This window comes from Mugil cephalus, chromosome 5, assembly GCF_022458985.1.
Source record: "Mugil cephalus isolate CIBA_MC_2020 chromosome 5, CIBA_Mcephalus_1.1, whole genome shotgun sequence".
NCBI lineage: Eukaryota > Metazoa > Chordata > Actinopteri > Mugiliformes > Mugilidae > Mugil > Mugil cephalus.
Genome location: NC_061774.1, coordinates 18,387,447 through 18,409,493, shown reverse-complemented (window position 1 = coordinate 18,409,493; position 22,047 = coordinate 18,387,447). Strand labels below are relative to the sequence as shown.

Below are 22,047 nucleotides of genomic sequence, written 5' to 3'. Positions count from 1 at the left end.
GAAAAAAAGGGTCATTTGTGCATTCGCTTAAATTATTTCAGACGAGGAGAATTAAGTGCTTATTCTCATGAGGCCTGCAAGACAGTGCTTAAAGACACCACTAGTGGTCACTGATAAGCATTAAAGTCTTCTAATCTACACTATGTGATCAGAATGTGACATATGGTGTTTGTCTGCCAGCCTGAAAACAGTGCCAGTCAGGCCACCACACAGCAGGGGTTGAATTGGGCATCACTCTGGGTGACTGCTTGTGTTGTTGGTCCCCTCTCAGTTAGGTGACGTAAGGCCACTCAAGAGCAGATCAGCATGCTTACAGGTCAGGGTGTTAATGAGAGGACCTTAGCGTTTTCCGCTGAGGCCGACAAAGGCCAGGTGGACGCAGGTAGTTATAAATGGGAGAGGTAGCCAAGTGGAGATGTTCTCTGTACCTGTATAGCCCTACAGGCATAGGCCCTTTTCATCTGCAACCACCAGCTGCTCTGCTGCACTGAGGCATCAAACACAGGTAAGCAAGCTTCAGCTGAGCTACACACACACACACACACACACACACACACATCTATATATTCCCTGGAGATTCTGATGCAATTTATGTGTTTAATAACTAGGATGAAAATAAAACGTAGCATGGGCAGGATCTATAATTCAGCCGGTCTGCCGTGCCAAGGAGGCTGGCTCGCAGTCAAGAAGGATAGAGGAGTGGCGAGTCTGATAGAGCGCGCTCTGCCAACGTTTTAATGCCTGGCACGGGCGCATTGTTAAAGACACTGTTAAAATGATTCATTTTCAGTCCCGTCATCTGCAGAAGACCGTAAGATGTCCACAAAAGGTCTATATGGTTTCTAAATGACTGCTGGATATGTTTTTCACCTTCAAACGGGAGCTGATCTTTAAACCTGCGAGAAGTTCCACCACAAATGAGATTTAACTTGTTTAAACAGTTCCGTAATCTTGGGACAAATCACATCCGGTCTCGAGGGCTGTAACCGCAGACTTGGACGTGCGAGGCGCGGCACGGCGCGACCTCGCGGAGACGGTATTCACATTTGTGGTTCTGGAGGATTAGAGATATTCTCTCTAGCATAGGGGGTGCCATCATAAAACAGAGCTCAACGCGGGATACAAGTAAAGCAAAAGGAATCAAAATAAAATCAATTTTCAATTTACTTCCATCTACTTCTATAGAGACTTATAAAAAAACTTTGGTCGGTGTAAAGAGTTGTTTGCAAATATCAGCTATAAAATGCTCCAAAGTATAGTTCTGGGGTCAGTTTTGACTTGTAACTGCAGAGTTGTTTTGGGAACTTAGATCATCATTATCATCATAGGCTGTATTATTACCGTGATAAAGAGTGTAAAGACCGCCTGACTAATCAAGATGTAGTTGTTGAAACTTTTCTCTGTCTGGACTTTTGTCTGCTTAGGCCTCTGCTAATTTGTGGGCTTTAGAGACATACAGCACGTCATATAATGACTTTTTTTTTTTCTTCGCAGACCTTGTTTCACCGCAGCGTTTCATCCCAGCCTTTGATTTCCAATGAAAGAATAAATTATTCAGTTTTTTGCTCTCTTCAAAGCCCTTATTTTGAGTTGGGGTATTGCTGCATGCCTCCGTCTGTGTTTTCTCTGTTATTATTCTCGGCTTGGTGCTATCGGGTAGAATTTCACAGGAGCGCGGCAAAACATCTAGAACTGAAGTTATTAAAAGAAAGTGGTCTTCTAATGGCACGGTGTCATCAAGAAAGGTCTGCTGAAACTTCACTTTCCCCTTCAACTTTCATCTACTGGGCCTTGAGGAATAAAGTATTGATAGTTGAACTCCGTTCTACACGTCGTCTATGGGGAACCCTATAAATGTTTGACCAGTTGTGTACAACTTTTTGTGCTCTGCCCAGGCGCTCTCTCTCATATGGCCGGGGTACCATGGGTGGTGTCCATGCTGTTACTGCTGCTGCTCTACTCCCCAGGGGCGTCCTCAACCCCCGTCCAGCACCTGTGCGGCTCCCACCTGGTGGACGCCCTCTACTTCGTGTGTGGAGAGCGGGGTTTCTTCTACAGTCCGAGGCGAACCCACAAGCGGGATCTGGAGCATGTGCTCGGTAAGGCCGCCTCAGCTCCAGCTACAGTTTTCAATTCTTCGGTCAGGCTTGTGTAAAAGTTAATTCTAATTGTCCCCTTGATGGTGGGAGCTCAGAAAAGAACAGCGTGACATCGGCCCCAAGACCTCGGTCTGTCTTTGTGTCTCCACAGCCTCTGCACACCATGCTCAGAGTTCAGACTCAGTCTAATGAAAAAGCTAAATTGGATGCTAGCTGGAGGAAAAATGTTTTAGGGACAACATGCTGAAAACTTTACTGAAGCGAATCCGTGTTTGTCTGAGCTATCATTAGTGTGCAAGGCCTCTCTCCGACCTCTTTTTGAGTTCCATGGTGTTGCCGGGCTTTTGGTTTCTTATTGTTGCTTTGAACATTTATGATGTGACAAATCCATTCATCACGAATCCTGTGAAATCCCCAAATTCCTCATTATGTTACTCCCAGAATGCATTATTTGGATCTTCCGCCTCAAACATTCTATTGATGTTTTGAAGTTAACATTCGGGGCTGTGGGCTATGATATGCCTCTGCTGGAGCGCCATCATATCTCTTGAAGTAGAGACTAACAAGACTAAATGGATTGGGTAGATCAGATTAACTAGCCATTAAGTCCCCATTAAAGTGTGAACAGTAAATTGTATTTTGGGGAACTGGAGGTTTGCACAGCAGCAGCACGATTTAACACAGGGCTATGGAAACTTTCTCCCACTTCAAAGGGTTCCTGTCCAAAAGGGCCAGACAGCAGCAGCGGCAATGGAGGGCTCTGTCTGACCGCAATGAGCCCAAGGTGAAGAGAGGCATCGTGGAGCAATGCTGTCATAAGCCATGCAGCATTTACCACCTGGAGGGCTACTGCGACTGACTCGCCACTCCACAACCGACAACACTCATAGCTTGTAAAAAAAAAAGGTCCCGAAGGCAATTTCTGGCCTGGTACTTGCTGGCTATGTCTTATCAACTGAAGGAAATAAAGCTTCATGACCCATAACCCACGGCTCCTCTCTGCAAAGATGTGAATCGGTGTTCTCTGTAGCAGATACACAGTACAGTGTGGATGAAACACGGGCTGGAGTGGCGTTTTGCTGCTCTCCAACCTATGGCTGCAGTCCGAGAGTGCTCTCTACTGGCTGAGGACAGACATGGTCGAGGGGATCCAAGCAAAAAGCAAATCAGGCAAATAAATCTCAGTTAACGCTTTGGTTTATGAAGAGTATTAAAGGCTGTCTTTATTTACAAAAGATTAAATTTGTATAGAGCTATCCCACAAGGCAGTATTACAAGTCCCGCTAACCTAAGCATTGCTAAGGAGGTTACAAGAATAAAATTCAAATTTTGGCACATTTTATGTATATTTTTTAATGCCGATTAGTGCTTTTCTGACTAAAAGCAAGCTACACTGAAATTCACCAACTTCCTCATTTAAAAACCAAAACACAAACGGTGCTGTATTCATTATTCACACACACGACATGCTAACATTTCTTTAAAAAACAAAAAAACAAAAACAAAAGGTAAAATCCTAACAGCACACAATTATATCCTCATACCATCTATAAAACAATTTGACATAAAAGCCTGTAAACCGTTAATATGTGGGCTACTGGCTATATTTATAAATTATGGATAAAATCATAGGTGTATATGCCCACCCATTAGCTGTCTGTCCCGTCCGCTAGGAGCGCTCCACTACTCATATTGGTTTCCTATGTAAACAAAGAAAGAATTAGATATCTGTGAATACCTCTGTAATTATATACTATATGGAATTGAAAAATATCAACAAAAACTGGTCAATTTTTATCATATTTTTGAAAGTTGCGTCCTCTTGTAGTTTCGAGGTATTTATTTATTTATTTATTTTTAGTTTACTGCTCACCTTCTTTAAGAGGTTCAGTTGTTTCAGTCGGCCTGTTCTCCTTGTCGTGCTGGAAGGCTTTGCTGGGATCAAACCTTCGGCGAGGAGCACCGGGGAGCTTTGACTTCAGCTGCTCCAGATCACTCTTCTGCTTGCTCACCTGGAAACGAAGCTTTGACACCTCCTATTCACACACACACAGAAGAAAGAAGATAAATAAATAAATAAATAAATAAAAAAAACAAAAAACAAGGATGAAGTCCAGACACGTGAGCTCATTACAAAAATAAAAAAAAAAGGGTTTTGGAGTCATATTTCACCTGTTTTAGAGAGATGTTCTCATCTTTCAGCTTCATCACGTGTTTGATCTTCTGCTTCTGGTTCTGGTGCCCCAGGAGGCGAGCGTAAGCGTCGGCCAATTTGTTTAATTCCTCCTGGTTTGCTCCGTTCTCATTAACTAGTGCATTTCGCTCTGCTGCAAACGCATTGAGCTGCTCCTGTGGGCGCACAGCCACATAAACGTTGAGAGCGTTAGAGCTAATTTGACTTTAACTTGCATGAATTGGATGACATTTGACATGCTGTTCCATTTTTATAATTAATAGAAGTCATTCTCATCTTTTTAACTACAAAATGCTGCACTACTTTCACCACTAAATAGGTCTCTCGGCCATTTGACACTGGGCGAGGAGCGTAAGGTGGGTTTGTCTGAGCGTTGCTGGTGAAAAAGGTTTGTGTACTATTCACATTTGAACTCATTCCAGAAAGAGTAAAAGACAGGAAAATGGTATAACAAAAACTTAATTTCACTTGTAAAAACAAGTTCAAATGTCTTCGTCCAACAGAAATGTTTTTTTTTCTGCTGTATTATAAATTCTGTTTTTAATCAGGTGACTAGATAGATTGCCTACTCTTGGCCTTTGCCAAAAATATATTAGTCACTGTGATGTGAATTGGTTCTTCATTGCTCCAACACAAAGTGATAAATATCCCTAAAAATAAAAACAATCTGTAGCTAACCCTATTCATGAAAAGGAAGTGAAAGTGTTTGTATTTGGAGGCTGTCAAACCAAACCAACCAACATCTGTTAAAGCTGAGCTGAACTGCAAAGAAGGGTGATAATTATCTGTGGGTTCATCACTGCAAGTCATTTCCCCCCTCATTGTTAATACAGCTTTAATTAAAGTTCATCTTATGAGATTCACGACTAACCTGGAAGGGCCTGACTTTTGCAAACAGCTCTTCATATTGTTGCTTCCAGTGATCAGCCTGTGAACTTTGGGAGCTTAGAGGGAAGGAATGGAGAATTTAATTTTTTTGAATTGTTAAAAAATAAATGAAGAAATGAATACATCACACACAAAATAACAGAATATTCCGCACCTCTTCTCCTGTGCTTCGGTTATTTGTCCTTGGAGCTCCTGCCGCTGCTCTTCCATCTCCCACTGCAGCGTGACCTTCTCCTGAGTCAGTACTTTCACCTGATCCCTCAGAGCTTGTCCGTCTTGGCGATGTCCTTCCATCTCGAGCTGCAGACCCCGCATCTTCTCCTTCATAAGCTCTAGTTGGGCCTGGAGGCTCACACTTTCTTGTTCAACCACATCCAGGCGAGACTGAAGCTGACCTCTGTCCTGCTCGGCAGTGCTTAGTTGATTTTCAAGAGCACATCTCGACTGGTCTTTGAGCTCTACCTGAGACAGCAGACTCTTCCGTTCCTTGTCTATGCTCTCAAGCGTGGCCTGTAGTCTGAGCACCTCTGACCTAACCTGCTGGTGATCTTTCCTTTCAACCTCCAATGCTTCTCGCCCCTCCTGAAGAGCTGTCTGAATTTTAACTTTCTCCTCTCTTTCTTGTTGGAGCTGTTGAATTATTTGCTCCTTTTCCTGGCGGACCTCCTTCACCAGCTTTTGGGCTTTTTCCTTCTCACTTTGAAGTCCGGTAATAATATGCCCTCTCTGTTCCTCCAGTTGGCCCAGCGCCTCTTCCTTCTCCTTTGTTTGCAGATGCAGCTCGCGCTGTAACTGACCGATTTGAGCCGCGTAGCTCGCCTCCGTGGCCTTCAACTCCTCGTCTTTTTGAGCAAGACAAGTCTGCACCTCCAGCAACATACTACCAAGTCAAAGAAAAAAGGGGGTATTACGAAGGTGGAGAACTTATTATTTCGACACAGTCTGAAAGTAGATTTTACATAGGGACATCCCCAGCAGCATATGGAGGGCATTTTTAAAATGATCGTTTCTTACAGCTGCAGTGAACCAAAATCTAAGGTATAGCTACATGTATCTGCTACATGGAAGGGCTTCACAGAAGTTGGATGGTTTCTGTTGTATAGTTTTATAAGAGTAAATGTTCATGTTAAGCTACACACAACTTGAACTTGCTGTAGGTTATTTATTTTGCTAAAACCATCTAGCTCTAAATGTTTTCGTGATTGAACCTAATATGCTTTTAATTTCTTCACTTGTATTTACTTTGCACATCAAAAAGGGCTTTATTGCTGTAAAATAAAAAAAAAATCTTTGAGGAATTGATTGGCGGAAGGGTTGTTGTTTTGTTAAAAGCCCTGCAGAGCTATTCAGCTGTCAAGCATATAGGTCTACATTGGATTGATTTTGAAGGTTATTGTAGTTAATGCAATTGCACAGTGCTCATGTGTATTCGCGCAGAGAAAACAAGTAAGACAAGAGGGGCTCTGGTGAATCACAATAGAAGGAACTTTTATCATTTATAAGAGATGCTGCTTAAAATTTGAAACCATATGGATCTGGACTTAGGTCAGTTGATACTCAGTATCCAAATACTAGAAGTTGGGGGCGGTGTTGATTGATCAGGACTAATTGGGAGCATACCTTGAATTCTCCTCCCTGGCTTTCACTTCAGCTAAATGTCTCGTCTGGTTCTCTTCAAACCCCTCCTTCACCCTCCTGATCTCCTCCTCTTTCTGGTCAGCCATTTTCTCCATCTCCTCCTTCATTCTACAGGTCACTCTCTCCATCTCCTCCTCCAGTTCTCTCTGTCTCCCCTTCGCTTCCTTTAGAGCCTCTTTGGTGCTGTAAGGTAAGATAAACATTGTTTAAAGCCTACGCGCCGACTGAATTTTAAGCAAACGCTATAAAGGGGCACACCCAGTAATGCAGACACTCCAGCGCTTACCTTTCCAGCTCTGTGACAATATCTCCCATCTTGCTCAGAGAGCTGGTGTATGCCTCTTGGAGCTCTCTGGTGACAGCTAGATGTTTCTCTTTCATTGCTGCCACATCGTTGCTCTTACTGAAAAGCACGCAGTTTTGCTGTTAGAAGGTATATTGATTTTACAGTCCTAAAACAAATAATACGCTGATTTCTGAAGAACTAGTTGTGTGAAAATCAATGTCAATTCCAAACGTTTGTGTTTAAAAGTTATGACGGTGAATCACACCACAAGGTAGTGTCTTAATTTATTTGTGGTTTGCAGATTAATCAGCCCACAGAGGAAAGAAAATCAAGCATATTTTGGTTGTTGAGGGATAATTTAAGTGATTTCACAGGGAAAATAACAACTTTGTTTCTAACCTTTTCAAACACAACAGTGTGTTGACTTGTTTGTCATCTATGATAATTATCTGAATATTGTTACGTTTAGACTATTGGTCTTTCCAAATAACAAATTTGAAGGCAACATCTAAGACACAGGACAACAAATGAACAACTCGGAAAATACCTGACAGGAATAGCAGATGACAGATTAAATGACGACAAAATAATCCGTAGTTGCAGCGCTAGTTCTAAGGTGCATGTCAAAGGATTCTTAGAAAATAGGTACATGACACTCAACAAACATCATGTGTCATATCTGAACTGTCAGTCTCTGCTGTCAACCGTCTAATAAAAGAGGAAAACAAGTGACCCGCTGCCCTTACACATCAATGCTGAAGTAGTGAGGTGACTTGCAAACTTGAAATTGGCCATAAACAAAAATAGACAATGACCCACTGACTGTGTCATACGTGTGATGGACTGGCTACCTCATTTATTTCTCTCCACTATATTTGGTACATGCCTTGACAGCTGCTTGTGAGCCTAAATAGTAACACACAGACAGTGAAGACAAGTCTAAAAGTTTGGTTAGACGCTTTTGTATAATCCAACTTTCAGACTCTATCTTGATGGCGTTAACTGAAAGCCACTGAAAGTTTCACCTTTCACTGTTTTTGGTCTTTGGTTTCTTACCCCTCCAAAAGAGTCCTTGTATTGCAAAGCTGTGTTTCCAGTTCCTCATTTTCCTTTTGCAGCGTCTGGATTTCCCCCTGACTCTTCTCCGCCACCTCCATCCTCCTCTGCTCCTGATCCTCCATGACAGCAAGCTCCCCCAGCACCTCCTCCATCTCCTCCTTCAGCTGTCTTGACCGTTCCTCAGACTCCTCCCTCTCCTGCTCCACCAGCACAGACAGAGAATCCACGAGTGCCTGTACACCAATAAATGAAACTTGAATGGTACTGGTAGTCAAAGTAGTATTTATATTATCTACATCAGGTTGGACTATTTATGTAACCTTTTCTTTTGTCAATTCCTCATTAAGAGCAGCAAGTTCCTGCTCGAGCTCAATCCGTCTCTCTTGCTCGTCTTTCTTAGCCTCCTTCAGCAAGTTCAGCTCCATCTTCAACTCCTCCACTCTCCTCAGCCCTTCCTCCTGAGTCTTGCCTAAAACCCATCATACATAGACAATACATGAATCACAAACTTCGCATTATTCCATCTGAAATAAACAAAGTTACTCGAACAGGGTAAACATACTTCTCTCTTCCTCTGAAAACAGACACCTCTGTTCAAGGTGTGCCACTCTCTCATCCAGCTCCCACTCTGTTCTCCTGAGCACCTCCCTCAGTCGAACAAGTTCTACCTCCTGCTGGCGAACTGTCGCTTGCGAGTCTTGAACTTCTTGATGGGCCAACTTTATTCGCTCCTCCATGTGACACAAAGCTTTTTGAGAAGACTTAAACTCCTGCTCTTGTTTCTCCAGCGTCTTTTCCACTTCAAATAAAGCCTCCTTTGCTGTCTGCAGCTCTTGCTGACATTCGTGGGCCTCCTCCTCTTTTTGTCTCAGCACATCTTTAGTGGTTTCTAGCTCTGTAGTGCGTTGCTCAAGTTCAGTCTCTACTTGGCTGTGGAAAAGTGACAAATGAGTTTACGTGACATAGCCATAAAGCGGAGATAAAACAGAAAGAAGCACTAAGCATTTGCTTACTGTAGTTTCTCAGCTTGAGAACCAGCTGTAGTAGTCTCTTGTGTTTTCTCTTGGATCTTCAATCGGAGATCCTACAATCACACACACAGATAACACATGTCTGTCACTCAGTGCGTTTACATGCACAGCTTAATCGAGGTAAGCTTGAAATTCAACTTTCTGAATATGATCCTTGTCCCAGTTTAACATGTAATGGAGAAAATTGAAGAATTGACAGGAACATGAACTCCTCCTCCGCACTAGTCGGCAATATTTGTCTTTTCAGCAGGTTAATATGGGTCCTTTCTGCTTGACCTAATACATCATATAATAAACAACAAGCCTAATGCGGCAGACCGGCATTTCAGACAACAACAAGATGGATGATAGTACAGCTTTTTTAATCTTGTACGTAATGTGCGTGCTACCTATGGTGCAGATAAGATGCAAACTATCCCTCATTCTTGTACCGGCTCTGTTTACCAACTTGTTCTGTGATCAGTTTTCTCGGATGTTTTTGTTCTGGGGTCATACTCCAGGGCAGTGGTTGTGGAGCAGGTGCACGCACATTGTCCAGTTAAAGTCCGATTAAGGCAGGGAAAATCAATTTATTATATGGTCGTCTTAAGGAGAACTCGCGGTAATGTGTTTACATGCACTTAAATTGACCAGTTAAAGTCGGATTAAGGCAATAATTTTTTTCCTTTTTTTTTTTCTTTACGTGCACGTAAATGTACCGACTGAAAGATGTCAAAGGGCCTTGTAAAATGTGTCTTTACAGGTTATAGACATAGTTTCTACCTGGATCTGGTCATTTGCAGAGTCCAGGTATCCCTGCAAAGCTTGGACCTCCTCCCGCAGCTCTCGTATCACAGCTGGAAAAATCACCAGTACAACAGCATATTAACAAACAGAAGCAAGAACAGTGTTGCATCTAACTCTAACTAAGGTATTTGCACATCAAGTTTTGTAAGTTGACCACAGATGATGAAAATGTGTGTTGCCCTTCCAGTCATTGGTCTACTCAAAGAACTGTAACGTAAAGAAGGTCATACACCAACTCTCACCATGTAATCTAGCATTTTCATTCTCCAAGTCTTCATTCTGGGTCTTAGTCACTTGATGAAGGTCCTCTGTAAATAGTTTAAACATCAGTACAATTAGTTCATCTACACATACTAAAAACACATCTGTCTTTCTGAAGACATTTTATGTATTCATAGATTTTACCCAAGTCTTTATTCCTGTCCTTTAGAGTAGTGACAGTAGCCTTGGCAGCTTGGAGGTCAGTTTCTAACACCTTCAGTTGGCCTTCGGTGTTAATCTGCAGGACACTCAGCTCCTGAAAACAAACACAAACATCAGTCTTAAACACATTGCTGTGTCTAAGAACATACTCATTAACAATGACCTAGTATTTAGCTGGGATTAAACCAATAAAGGTTGACATACCTTATTTTTAGCATCCAAGTTGTTCCTAGCCTCCATCAACTCCATTGAGAGAGAATTGATTTTCTTTTTCGTAGTATCAGCAGAAACCTAAAACGTCATATAGTATCTTTTAGTGTAATACATCAGTATCACCTAAGAAACGTCTCATTAATGAGTCGTAAAGGAGGATTTTTTAAACAACCACACCTTGTTTTTTAGGAACTCATTGACTTTCTTGAGTTCAGCTCGCTGTCTTTCAAGTGTGGTTACATTGGCAGCCAGGCCCGTCTTCTCCCTGACTGCAGCCAGCAGCTTGGACTCCACCTTCTTCAACTCCTCTTCCAGGGCAAGCAACCGGCGATCCTGCTCCCCTCGCTGGTGCACCAAGGAGCGGATCTGGAAAGAAATAAGGTCATCAACAACACAGGCAGAACACAGAACGCAGAGGAGAATAAAATGTCTTTACTGTCACTGTGCATGTACAACACAACTGAAAATGCATACACAGAAAGAACAAAGAAAAGCAAAACTATAAATTATTCAAAAGTTGAACAAAAATAAATAAAAAAAAACTGCACAGCACCTCTTTCTCCAAGAGTTTCTGCTGCTTCCTTTCCACCGTCATACCATTCTTGTCCTTCTTCACATTAGATCCTTCGACCTGGGTTTTAATAATACATTAAGAAGGAGTTGAAAGTAAGTAAATGACTGGCACTGAAGTTAATGTGAGCGACAGAATTTATTTTACATGTTGCAATAACCGTGAACTTACAAGACCGTCCACGGACATGGTCCTCCGGATGGGAGACACGAACACACTTCTAGAAGGGGACGGTGGCGGAGGAAGGGCCGCAGGAGCCGCTGGAGACACAGATCAGGGGAATAAATGCCACGGAAATACTGTGTTTTCGATGACACCGTTTTATGCCGTTCTTGTCACGTCCACTCACCTGCTTTAACAGGCCTGAATCGATCGGATTTGTCGAAGGACGCAGCTCCCTTCAGTTCCCCAGGTTTGACCTCATAGGACCCTGGTGCAGGGGCGCAACCTTCAACCAAAAGCACAGCGTTAGCATGGCTCCAACTAAACACGTCTTTGATGAAGTTAAATATCTAACTAGTTTCAGTTATTTAGATTCCCACCAAGGCACCACACTGTGCAACTTAACGTCGGCTTAGCGAATAGCTACGTCTGTCAGCTAGCGTAAGCTACTCCCCGTTTAACATGCTAACTAAGAGGATCATTTGGCAACGTGCATCCAGAGCCCAGCTTTCCTTACGACACTTACCCACGTTCTCGTTGAACCTCTTCAACGGGGCTCTCGAAAAAGACATTTCTGAACCAGTGTGTGTGGCTAATTTTGAATTTCCAACAGAGTCGCGAAGGCTGCGGAGCAGCTCCGGATGACACAGACACAGACAACAACAAACTCCTGGCCGCTGAAATTTCAAACTAACGTCATACGCACGTTTGTGTACGCGTTGACCAATAGCAAGCCAGTTTCGCGTGACGTCAGCACGTAAGTTTTCACGTAAACCGTCATATTATTCAAACGAAATAACTGATTCACACACAAACACGCCCGGGTATGTAAGCACACACAGACACACACACACACACACACACACACACACACACACACACACACACACACATATATATATAGAGAGAGAGAGAGAGAGAGAGAGAGAGAGAGAGAGGGAGAGAGAGAGAGAGAGAGAAGGGCAGAGATAATAATAATAATACAACTATAATAGTCCAGTTGGTTCCTCACAGGAAGATGTTATAGAGTTTAATGGCCTGAGGGACAAATATGGGGCCATTATTGTAGCAAAAGTATTTGCAAATATGTATTTCAAACAACCTCCTCAACTTGTCCGTAGGGCAGGACAGAGACAGCAGCAAAGCAGCTTGTCACTGAATCAGCTTCTCTGCCTGACTACGGTGTCTAGAGGGTTGTGGATATTGTTCATAATGGACCAGAGTTTGTTCAGAGTCCTTCCCTCTATGTTTTTATTACATTGCGATCTTGTGTTACCTAAAGGTACCATACAAATCAAATATATTATATTCCATTCCATGTGATGAAGCTACACACTGAATTTCCCTCGGGATAAATAAAGTACCAAAAGGAAACTATATATTTTCAATTACAAGGTACTAAGACCAGCTTAATATTCTACCCACACCTTATTCACTTATGAAATTAGCTTGCTACCAACCAAACTGTTCAATACTAAAAAATGTATTTAAGAATATAGTACCCTTTTATATGACATTTTCTGAAAATGCTGACTTCAAAATCAATGTTCCCCGTAGGTTTTATTTATGTATTTATTTTTCATTTGCTTAAACTAATGTATTTAAAAGAAAACTATGTCCAATTTGTACATGCAATCATAACGTCTAATTGTTAACTTTTTTCCTTATGTCACAGAACCTTCCCATAACTTTATGTGTTCCCACTTATAACTACAACCCTTTGTGCCACATGAACTTGCCTGGTTGCCTGGTTGGTTCAGTTAAACATTTTTTATTTCATGGAAATACAACATAATTTCAAATCCTTTGCAGGACCATCGTTGTACATTTTATATTCTTTTCTCCACTTTTTTTCTTCTTTTTTTGTACTTCAAAACATGGTCACTTGTACAACAATATCATAAACAAAGCCTCATGTCACAAATGGAGCCATTGATGACAATAAATTACATTTGCCATGCTAAGGTTTGGAAATGATACATTGGTACCTTCAGTTTTTACTAGATTAACCTTGAAATGAACAATAACTTGGAGTTGAATAAATATGATAAAAAGACACCGGAGTTACAAAAGAAACTTTCTTCATTCAAAACAGAGCAGAAAAGATCACAGGGCTGTTTGGGAGATTCTTAATAACTGATTTGTTTTCTTTCATATGAAAAAAATAGGGACAAATTCTTCTTTTTTTTTTGCATATTGTGATAACACTGCTAAATCTAAAGCAAAAAGTCCAACAATAGTAAATACTGACTAATAACTGCCCTTTAATTATAAGTGACATTTTAGTTATGATTTCCTTCCATTTACTGTACGCAGAGAGTATTTCATAAGTCTGCTAGACCAACATCATCCATTCACACTCAAAAGAGGTTAATCTAGTACAGCACTGTCTTTATACAACCTAGAGGTATTTTCTAATGTTTTTTTTAACTCTCGAAAAAAGCAAACACATTTACTCAGACGAAGATGCGTCTCTTCCAAATTGTAAATAATATCACTGTATTCATGTACAGAATATAAAAATCTTTCCAACAGACAAAGGTGAGGGGGGAACAAGAAAAACAGTCGATGAGGTTTCCAGTCAATAGCGCAAAGGCGAGTATACCGCGGGTGTGTAAATTAAAATATTTATAATTAAAAACAAGAACAATTACAACACTCAACACTTCACTTTTTTTCCCCAACAGTGAAATTTACAGTGGAACTGGTACCAAAATAATAAAAAAAAAAGGTGTTAGGAGGCAAGTTAAATAAAAGCAAATAAAAAAAACAACTAAATGTACCTCCATTCCTCTGAAAGCAAGCTGAAGGGTAGAAGACGTAGATGGAGAAACCATGTCTAAGGGACATGGGCCGACCAGATTATTGTACAAATGGGACTGAAATGATAACAGGTTTGGGTCTTAGTAGAGGGCACACATAGCGATAGCACAGGCCTGCTAGCGCCTGTGCTAGTACTGTTAGTAGCTGTAGGAGCATTTAAGAGCACCATGTTGAACTTAAAATCTCTTTATTTAACTTAGAAAAACTATTTGCTGCACAATCCGAGTATTTAAATCTTATCAGATAGTTGTCGTTTTTTTTTTTTGTTTGTTTTTTTTTGTCTCAGCTCTTGATTGTGAATTCTAAAATTCGAATGTACGACTCCGAAGGAATTTCCGCTATGTGCTGCCACGTAAACAGAGATTCTCTTTTGGCGTTTGCATCGGTGGTCCAAATGCACAGGTGTGCAGCTGAAGGAGAAACAGAAGGCATGCATGAGTCTGAGAGAGAGAGAGAGCCACACGAATAAAAAGAAAAGGTGCGATTATACACCTCCACCTCTGGTCTGGTCCACTTCTTTGAAGAATCCAAAGACAGGTGCCTTTTTTGTTTAATTTTAAATAGAAGAAGAATAGTTTGAGAGGATTTGTCTTTGGATTCTGACAACAAGTGTGGAGCCATCGCGTTAACCGACACCTCTCAAAGACCAGCAAGAGGCAGAAATTAGCATCACAGCTAAGGGGAATGTGTGTGTGTGTTTGTGTGTGTGTGTGTGTGTGTCTCCTATATGTCAAGGGTTTATTTTTCAACAGGTGGTAGCCAGAGATTGGTGTATAGGAGGCTGGAAACAGCGAACATGCTCCACAGTGGAACTGTCCGTCTCCACTGCCTTCATGTACTTGTTGAGGATGGCAAAGATCTCGTTGTTGAGGATCTGGTACTTCCTGATGCGGTCCGCCATCTTCTTCAGGGGCTGTCGAGGAGAGGCGAGAAGAAAAGAAGGGCATAAACTTAAATTAAAACAATCCAAATATCAAACCAATGCGTGTATGGGTGCGTGTAAATGATCACCCACCACATTTTTGATGATCTCATCCTTGCCATCCTGCCTTTGGACTTTGAGCAGATGGTAGCAGAAGTCAAAGAGGTCAAAGCGACGCTGCTGTCCTAACAGGACGATGATGGCACAGCCGGCCCAGTTCAGCCCGTCGCCAAAGCACTGCCTGGAGGGAGAAGCACGCACAGCACAGGGGATACCATGAATTTTTAAGGAGACGTGACGAGGCTGCATAATTAATGGTGCGACAGAAGTTCGCCTCCTCTGACGCGAGGATACCTTGTAGCGTTTTATCGAGAGGGCGTTGCAACCTTCTGGGGTGGCAGAAGGGTGCAACACGACGCAGGAAAATATCTGGCTCCAAAGCGTGCTCACACATGCACACAGCTCCCCTCTTTTCTATTTACTTATTTATTCTCAGCTCTCCCAGTGAAGCAGAGCCATGTAAAGGATGAGTGGCAGCGTGATGTGGCAGAAGGAGCAAAATCAGCCACCGCAGCATCTGTGTCGACTGAGAGAACTCGCATGTCTTAAGGTTACCTTTGTGGATGTGCCAACCGTTCCACATTGGTCAAGATGAAAAGCACTTAAGCAATAGTTTGGCTTCTCTTCCCCACACCAGATTGATAGTGTTTCCACAGAGACAGATCTCAACAACAAAAGTAGAAAACATAAAATCCTCCAGAATCATCTCAAAACCTAACCTACTTTATTTGGGTGGCATTTTGGAAGAGCGCAAGCATCTCACATCCCATATGGTCGGAAGATGTCACACGAAAGCATTTTAACCGTGCTGTTTTCCAAGAATAAGACATAAAAGCACACACTCGCTGGAAAGAAAGCTGGAAAGAGCTGTTTTAATGCAACATCTCAAGCACAAACTACACGATTCCTTGTAACAGCACTAAATGTATAACAGTGTAGAAACGTATCTGTCCTGCTGCCTTCAATTTATTTTTTACTGGTATCAACACGGGTGCGTTCACAGATACATATATATATATTTTTTTCCCCAGCAAGATTTACAGACAGACGCATCCACAGGCAGTCATATGCTGCTGGAGATGCTGCGGACCCACGCAGCCCATACATTGCTCCTCCCCCATTAGCAGAGTGCGTGCAGCGGGAAAATGCTTGTGCTCTTCCTCTTTTTACTTGTTTATTTTGTATGCATAAGAGTGACAAATATTCTTTGAGTTTAATAAATGTGTATGTTTTTGGTTAAATTGAGGCTTGTAACATTTGTTATCACCGTGTCATTTTTATCATGTAAATGGAGGGAGAAAAAGGCAGATAACGGCTCAGAAAAACCGGCAGCCTTTACCCAAGGCTATAAGAGTGCTAGAGTATTTTTAGTCTAAAACACACAGCCCAACGTCCACCACGACGTCAGCCAGACGTTACTTACTCTGCTGTGAACTCGTGTGTGCCCACGGGGATGCAGTAGACGAACTGCATGGCGCTCCACAGGCGGTGGAACTCCATGCACTCGTCGACGTGCATCACACCGTTGGTGGGCGGAGGTCCGCGCCAGACCCCGTCCTGCAGGAAGCTGCGGATGCGCGTCAGGATGACCTCGAACATGGACAGGCCGCAGCACAGGCGCTCTTTGGTCAGCAGGTCTCCCTCCCTGGCTATGGCGATTTGCTGGTGAAAAGAAAGGCCACGGCATTTAAGTATAAAAATGTACAGAACGCACGATTTCATGCGTTTAATATAGACAATGTGCACTGTAAACTACGTCTGCCTTCATGCTTTTTTCCAGACAAAGTGTTAAACTCACTTGTGGAGTTCCCAACCTCTCGATTAGAGGCACAAGGTGTAGAGGGGCGTACTTCGCCTCCAGCCTCTTCATCCTCACCTCTAGACGCTCTCCCTCTGTACAACACACGCACGCAACAGTTACACAAATGCTGTAACAGGAGATGCAGGAAACACTCCCAAAAATTCCCCCAAACTTTGAGTAATCCGATTTCCACCCATCTGCCTTTATTTCACCGCGCTTAACCCCGTGGAGTACCTTTGATGTAGACTCTGGGCAGAATGTTCTGGAAGGGGGCGGCGTGAAGCAGGTCACACACTTCCTCCTGGGACTAAAGACAAGGCAAACACACACAAAAACAAACAAAAAACCCCCACATGACTTCAATGGAGAGCCTCTTTGGTTCACTGACACTCTCACAAAGCATGCAGATAGCCACGAGGTGATGTGGGTTTCGCTGAATTCCTTAATTTAGTCTTAAAATCAGCAGCTGTGCTGGAACTAGAAACGCTTTACCTTATTCTCTTCTAAAACGACTAATGCAATATTCATCAGTGCATGCTGATGGATTACTCAACACGATCTCCAGCTTATGCAGACAGGGAGATAAGATAAGTGAATGTGAGTGTGAGGCTATGTTTATCAAGCCATGATGACAGGCCGATATTAACGGGATTATAAGTTGTCACTCTATGAGCACAAAATCCCATCTAGACTGGTTTAGCAGCCAGAGGTCATGTTTAAGAGGATCTAGAATGCCAAGTGTAATATCAGTGTGTTCTCTCAGCTGGTCTAAGGATGGCGAACTTATCAAACCGGTTGCCATAGTGACTCAAACTAAATGCAGAAAAGCAGCATCTGAAAACCTCGGCTGAAGGGTCAGAGGGGTGAGAAGTGAGAGAAGAGAGCCATGCGGTGATGAAAGCAAGGGACACCCAAACGCACACACTACACACTTACAGGCAATCCAAACCAACATACACACAGATTATAAACACACGGGTCAATATGGTGAGACAAAAATGGTAGTGAGAGCTCACTAGTGTTATGTTACATTACAGGCATCCAATTAGAAGAGGCCAAGGAGTCAAGCACAAGACCGTACTAAAAGAAAAATAAATAAACCAGAAATGTACTATCACCTGTCCCATGGAAGACAAGGACATGCAGATTCCATAACAAATGAGCTAACAAATGTGTGTGCGTGTGTTTTTTTTTTCTTTTACTTTAAAGCCATCGTGATCAAATATCAGTACCCAAATACTGATACTTTACATATGCATTTTGTGATATTTTCATGTAATTTCTGTAAAACCGCAATCTGAGTCCTTCTGCTTCCATGGCGGAAAGGAGGTCAAACCGTGAGTGTCAAACTAACAAGAAGAAGGAACAGAAACACGGCAGCCCAAACCAAAAACAGATTAAAAAAATGAAAGAAGAGGAGAAGAAATAAACATATTTGGTCTCAGAGTTATCTGTACAAGACCTAAATCCTTACCACCTGTGGTAGTTGCCAGCGTGTAATGAAAAATAGAGTTGTATTTTAGGGGAAAAAACAAAAAAATACATAAAATATTAAACACACTTTGGGGGCACATGGACTGGGAGCCTGACCAGTTTCTGACCACATGTGAATTAACATCATATATTGGGCAGAAACTTTCAGGCACCCAGGTTACTGGTCACCCACATCAACACAGCAATCATATTGTGGACATATTAGTGGTCCTGTTCACTGAGCACAATGATCAAAGCAGGGAAGTGTCTTGAGAAAGCAATAGAATCAGGGTAGACAATGCACGTAGCAAGAAAATCCCAAATACAGAGAACAGGAGGGTAATAATAATATTATTAACATTACAGGACAACTGGGATATTTGACACTTGCAGAGGAGATGTCCTACCAGAGCTTGCTCGATGAGCAGGCAGAAGAGAATGGCGTTTCCCACCTCCCTCAAGCTTTGGAAGACATCTGTCTTCAGCTCGGCATACTCAATAATATCCTTGAGCTGGTGGTGGAAGAACTCCAGGATACCTGGAATGTCAGAAACGTTACAACACAGCCGTGATAACCTGCTAAATCCACATTTTACCCGGGAACACAACTTCAACTACACAACTACAACTTCTGTACTCGCCGACTCTCGGACTTAGAGCCAAGAATTAATTGCCTATTAATACCTTATTAAGTCACTGATAATTCATGGCTATCGGGATGAATCAGGAGGACGTCAGCGGGTCTACCCTGACCCACATTTGGTATCGGGCCCTCACAGCGAGGGAAGGACAGGAGGATCATTAACTGCTGACAGTAAGATCACAGGCAGTAAGCCAGGTAAGGAACTCAAGGTACAGAACATTAGTAATCTACAGATTATCTTATCTTATGTTACCTCATAGGGATATTGAGTCTGGCTGGCTCTAATCTACGCACACTGCCACGGCAGAAATGCACAAAGGCAGGTCAGGAAATACACAAAGATGCAACACAAGTAGGTCAAGAAGTGAGACAATGCTTTCGAGTGTATGCTTTCAAGGGACATTTCTGAATAGCTAGATTTTGATACAAGTTGTCGGCGCCTAACTGAATTCAGCAGTGATTCATATGCTGTCCCCAAGTGTTTAACTGCATCTGCAAATTGTAGCCGAGTCTTTACCCAATACAGTTTGATGTTTCCAAGCCAGTAGCGCAGTCAGAGGCGTCTACATGGCATCCATGGAGGTGTATTGAATTTATCAGATAAGAGGAAACAGGACCAGGACACTCACGGCAAGTCTGCAAATCTGTGTGTTTGTTATAGCGACAGTTGTTCTAAAACAAGTGGATATTATATGTCTACTTTAGAGTAGCATGTGATCTGATGAATCTACTTTAACTCGATATAAATACACTGTATAACAGACTGTACCGTGTTTTGATGATGTTCTTAGGATTCTTTTTTTGTGGACACTTAATGTAATTGTATGTATTCAATTTAGTGTAACTTAATGTAAGGAGAGAAAATGAGGTTAGCATAAAGACAACATTGATGTTTACCATCTTACTTTAGCACATCTGCTTAGCATAGAATGCTAAATAAGGAAGAGGCTAAAATTAAAGTTTTGATCTGGTGGCGAAAACACAAAGGATCTCCATATATTGGTATCGGAGTTTATGTTTTTTATGCGCCGTTCATTGCTCATTCTTTTCATTCCAATTAATCCAACGTGCATTTCTCTGGAATGCCAAACGCAGGGAGAACATGCAAACTGCACACAGAAATTCTCCAGCCGGCCTGGTGAGTTCTGGGTTCTTTGAACTGAATATATATCGTCTTGTCACATGGTTTGCCCAGTAGTAAACACCCAGGCTCTGGTGCAGAGTCAAGCACTGTTTTTACATTAAGTTGGTACCCCACAATTTTCCCTTCACTGTGTAACTCTAATATTACCCTGTCCTTCACGAACGCCATGACAGCAGTATAGCTAACCAGCCACTCACTATATGTGGTCATCTCAACAAACGTGGAATAGCTTAGAGAGTTTATGCCACACTTATGTGAATGTCAGTCTATGTCAGGCTTTGCTAGTACATTCCTGTTTGGCACAATGTGGTGAACTAAGCAACCAACAAACAGACTGACATCAAATACCCCATGAATGCAAGTCAAATAAAGAGCTCCAACTCAAGTAAAGAGAGCCTGCAGTGTCTGAATGGCATTCAAATTGCTGCTGTAAATGTTCTGAATGTTACAGATGTAACACCACATGCCTCCTTTTCACTGCAACAGTCGTGAATATAAGCTCACCTGGGGAGCCGTACTCGTGGCGCGGTAGGCGGCAGATCTTGGGCATGACTTCTATCAGTGTTTTTACGTACTGCAGTATTGTGCCCTGCAACTGTGAAGAGATGGAAAAGACCAATGTGGCACAGCAGGCGAGGGGAAGAGAGGATGCAAAGAGGAGAGAGAATAACAAGTGTGAGAATCCGGCACAGCGAGGGGAGGGGAGGACGTTTTTAGGGAAGGAAAATGAAGATAAATACCAGGCTCTTGACAATCTTAAGCAGCTCCTCCATCACCACAGCAATGCCTTGGTAACCAAGGAGGCGGCAGATGGTCTTGAAGTGAGGCGGGCCAACAAAGTTTCTGTAGGAGCTGTATATGTGGGAGTAGGCAATGTTCAGAGGCTGAGAAGAGAAGAAACAGAAGAAGGCATGTTGTTAATAATCTGAAGCAGGAGGAAGGCGGCTTTCTTTAACACACTATACTATAACATCAAATACAAACCACAGATAGAATACCGCACCTTGGACCCATACAGGTAGTAAGGCTGCACATTGGCTGGCTTGTCTCTTTGAGGCTCCTGGGTGAAGGGAATAGCTGTGCGTACAAAGCTAGAGGAGAGAAAAGATAAGTTAAACATCAAGCAATAAACTACAAACATATGTCTCACAAAGACAACACACAGAATCCGTCCAACCGACCGGTTTGTGGATCCGTTGTAGCAGTAGTTAGGGAGGAAATCGAAGTTCAGCTCCCAGAAGACATGGAGCGTGATTCGTCCGTAGGGCGCGGAGACGTTGTGGTTGGCCTCGCGGAACATGGCGTCAAAGCTGTCCAGGGTCATGTGCTTGGACAGGAGCCGGTGGGTTAGCCTGTTGATCTCCAGCAGCCACTCCAGCTCCTGGGGAAAGATACAAAAATATGGTAAGTGGAACACACAACAGAATGCACGCATTTTAAATTTCATTGATGTGTGATCTTACCACTATGGAGGTGAGGTCCTCGCTCTCAAAGCGGCTGATGGCGTGGTCCAGGGACTTGTACATCGCGGCAGAGATCCTCTGGGTGATCAGGCGGTTCAGGTCAATCGAGCGACCCAGCAGCTGCACGACACGGGAAGAAAGAAATACAATACAACAGACAAATTAATGGTTATCCTTCCAGGTGGAGGTGAGTCACAGAGGACAGTCGCCATGTTTCTCGTACCTGTACGTGTCTCTGTTTGAGCAACGTCTCGTAGCGGTTTGACGGAGGGTACGGGATGATTACGCCATAGTTTTTACACTCTGCTCTGAAGCGTTTGTCTAGGAGGACACTGTGGAACACATGCCGTGTGATTTATGAGTAGAAG

At 42.6% G+C, this 22,047-nt stretch overlaps 3 protein-coding genes across 5 annotated transcripts in view; 1 reads left to right on the top strand and 2 right to left on the bottom strand.

Moving 5' to 3' along the window:
- Positions 1–290: 290 nt before the first annotated feature.
- Positions 291–3,072, top strand: insb (preproinsulin b). 2 transcript variants are annotated; one of them, XM_047586077.1, is made up of 3 exons: positions 291–505; positions 1,896–2,099; positions 2,813–3,072. In XM_047586077.1, the coding sequence occupies exons 2-3, from the start codon at positions 1,910–1,912 to the stop codon at positions 2,956–2,958; spliced, it is 336 nt and encodes a 111-aa protein (XP_047442033.1). In that variant the 5' UTR covers positions 291–505; positions 1,896–1,909; the 3' UTR covers positions 2,959–3,072. The 2 variants fall into 2 exon arrangements, with proteins under 2 accessions (XP_047442033.1, XP_047442034.1); XM_047586078.1 differs by lacking the exon at positions 291–505 and having other exon boundaries at positions 1,618–2,099.
- Positions 3,073–3,296: 224 nt separating this feature from the next.
- hmmr (hyaluronan-mediated motility receptor (RHAMM)) lies at positions 3,297–12,032 on the bottom strand. The gene is made up of 20 exons (XM_047586076.1): positions 11,877–12,032; positions 11,538–11,636; positions 11,360–11,448; positions 11,171–11,248; positions 10,795–10,983; positions 10,609–10,695; positions 10,387–10,498; positions 10,224–10,289; positions 9,958–10,031; positions 9,178–9,248; positions 8,727–9,094; positions 8,485–8,633; positions 8,162–8,397; positions 7,106–7,222; positions 6,802–7,002; positions 5,336–6,061; positions 5,165–5,237; positions 4,272–4,448; positions 3,973–4,135; positions 3,297–3,799 (listed from the first exon to the last, which is right to left on the bottom strand). The coding sequence occupies exons 1-20, from the start codon at positions 11,920–11,922 to the stop codon at positions 3,783–3,785; spliced, it is 3,138 nt and encodes a 1,045-aa protein (XP_047442032.1). The 5' UTR covers positions 11,923–12,032; the 3' UTR covers positions 3,297–3,782.
- Positions 12,033–13,105: 1,073 nt separating this feature from the next.
- The window catches only part of cyfip2 (cytoplasmic FMR1 interacting protein 2), a 29,076-nt gene continuing 20,134 nt past the window's right edge, over positions 13,106–22,047 (bottom strand). Inside the window, exons 19-30 of one of the 2 annotated variants that reach the window (XM_047584882.1) lie at positions 21,903–22,011; positions 21,680–21,799; positions 21,398–21,597; positions 21,220–21,307; positions 20,957–21,100; positions 20,721–20,811; positions 18,837–18,967; positions 17,191–17,263; positions 16,954–17,048; positions 16,579–16,817; positions 15,189–15,336; positions 13,106–15,086 (exon numbers count right to left, since the gene is read on the bottom strand). In XM_047584882.1, the coding sequence (XP_047440838.1) occupies positions 14,919–15,086; positions 15,189–15,336; positions 16,579–16,817; positions 16,954–17,048; positions 17,191–17,263; positions 18,837–18,967; positions 20,721–20,811; positions 20,957–21,100; positions 21,220–21,307; positions 21,398–21,597; positions 21,680–21,799; positions 21,903–22,011 (1,606 nt within the window). In that variant the 3' untranslated portion in view covers positions 13,106–14,918. The other variant, XM_047584883.1, reaches the window with a different exon arrangement.

Excerpts from the sequence above, each read along its gene's own strand:
- insb (XM_047586077.1), top strand. The coding sequence starts at position 1,910 with ATGGCCGGGGTACCATGGGTGGTGTCCATGCTGTTACTGCTGCTGCTC. Across the intron at positions 2,100-2,812 it reads GGATCTGGAGCATGTGCTCG|GGTTCCTGTCCAAAAGGGCC; the intron begins GTAAGGCCGCCT and ends CCCACTTCAAAG.
- hmmr (XM_047586076.1), bottom strand. The coding sequence starts at position 11,922 with ATGTCTTTTTCGAGAGCCCCGTTGAAGAGGTTCAACGAGAACGTGG. Across the intron at positions 11,637-11,876 it reads GAGGTTCAACGAGAACGTGG|GTTGCGCCCCTGCACCAGGG; the intron begins GTAAGTGTCGTA and ends TTTTGGTTGAAG. Across the intron at positions 7,003-7,105 it reads ATTGTCACAGAGCTGGAAAG|CACCAAAGAGGCTCTAAAGG; the intron begins GTAAGCGCTGGA and ends CTTACCTTACAG.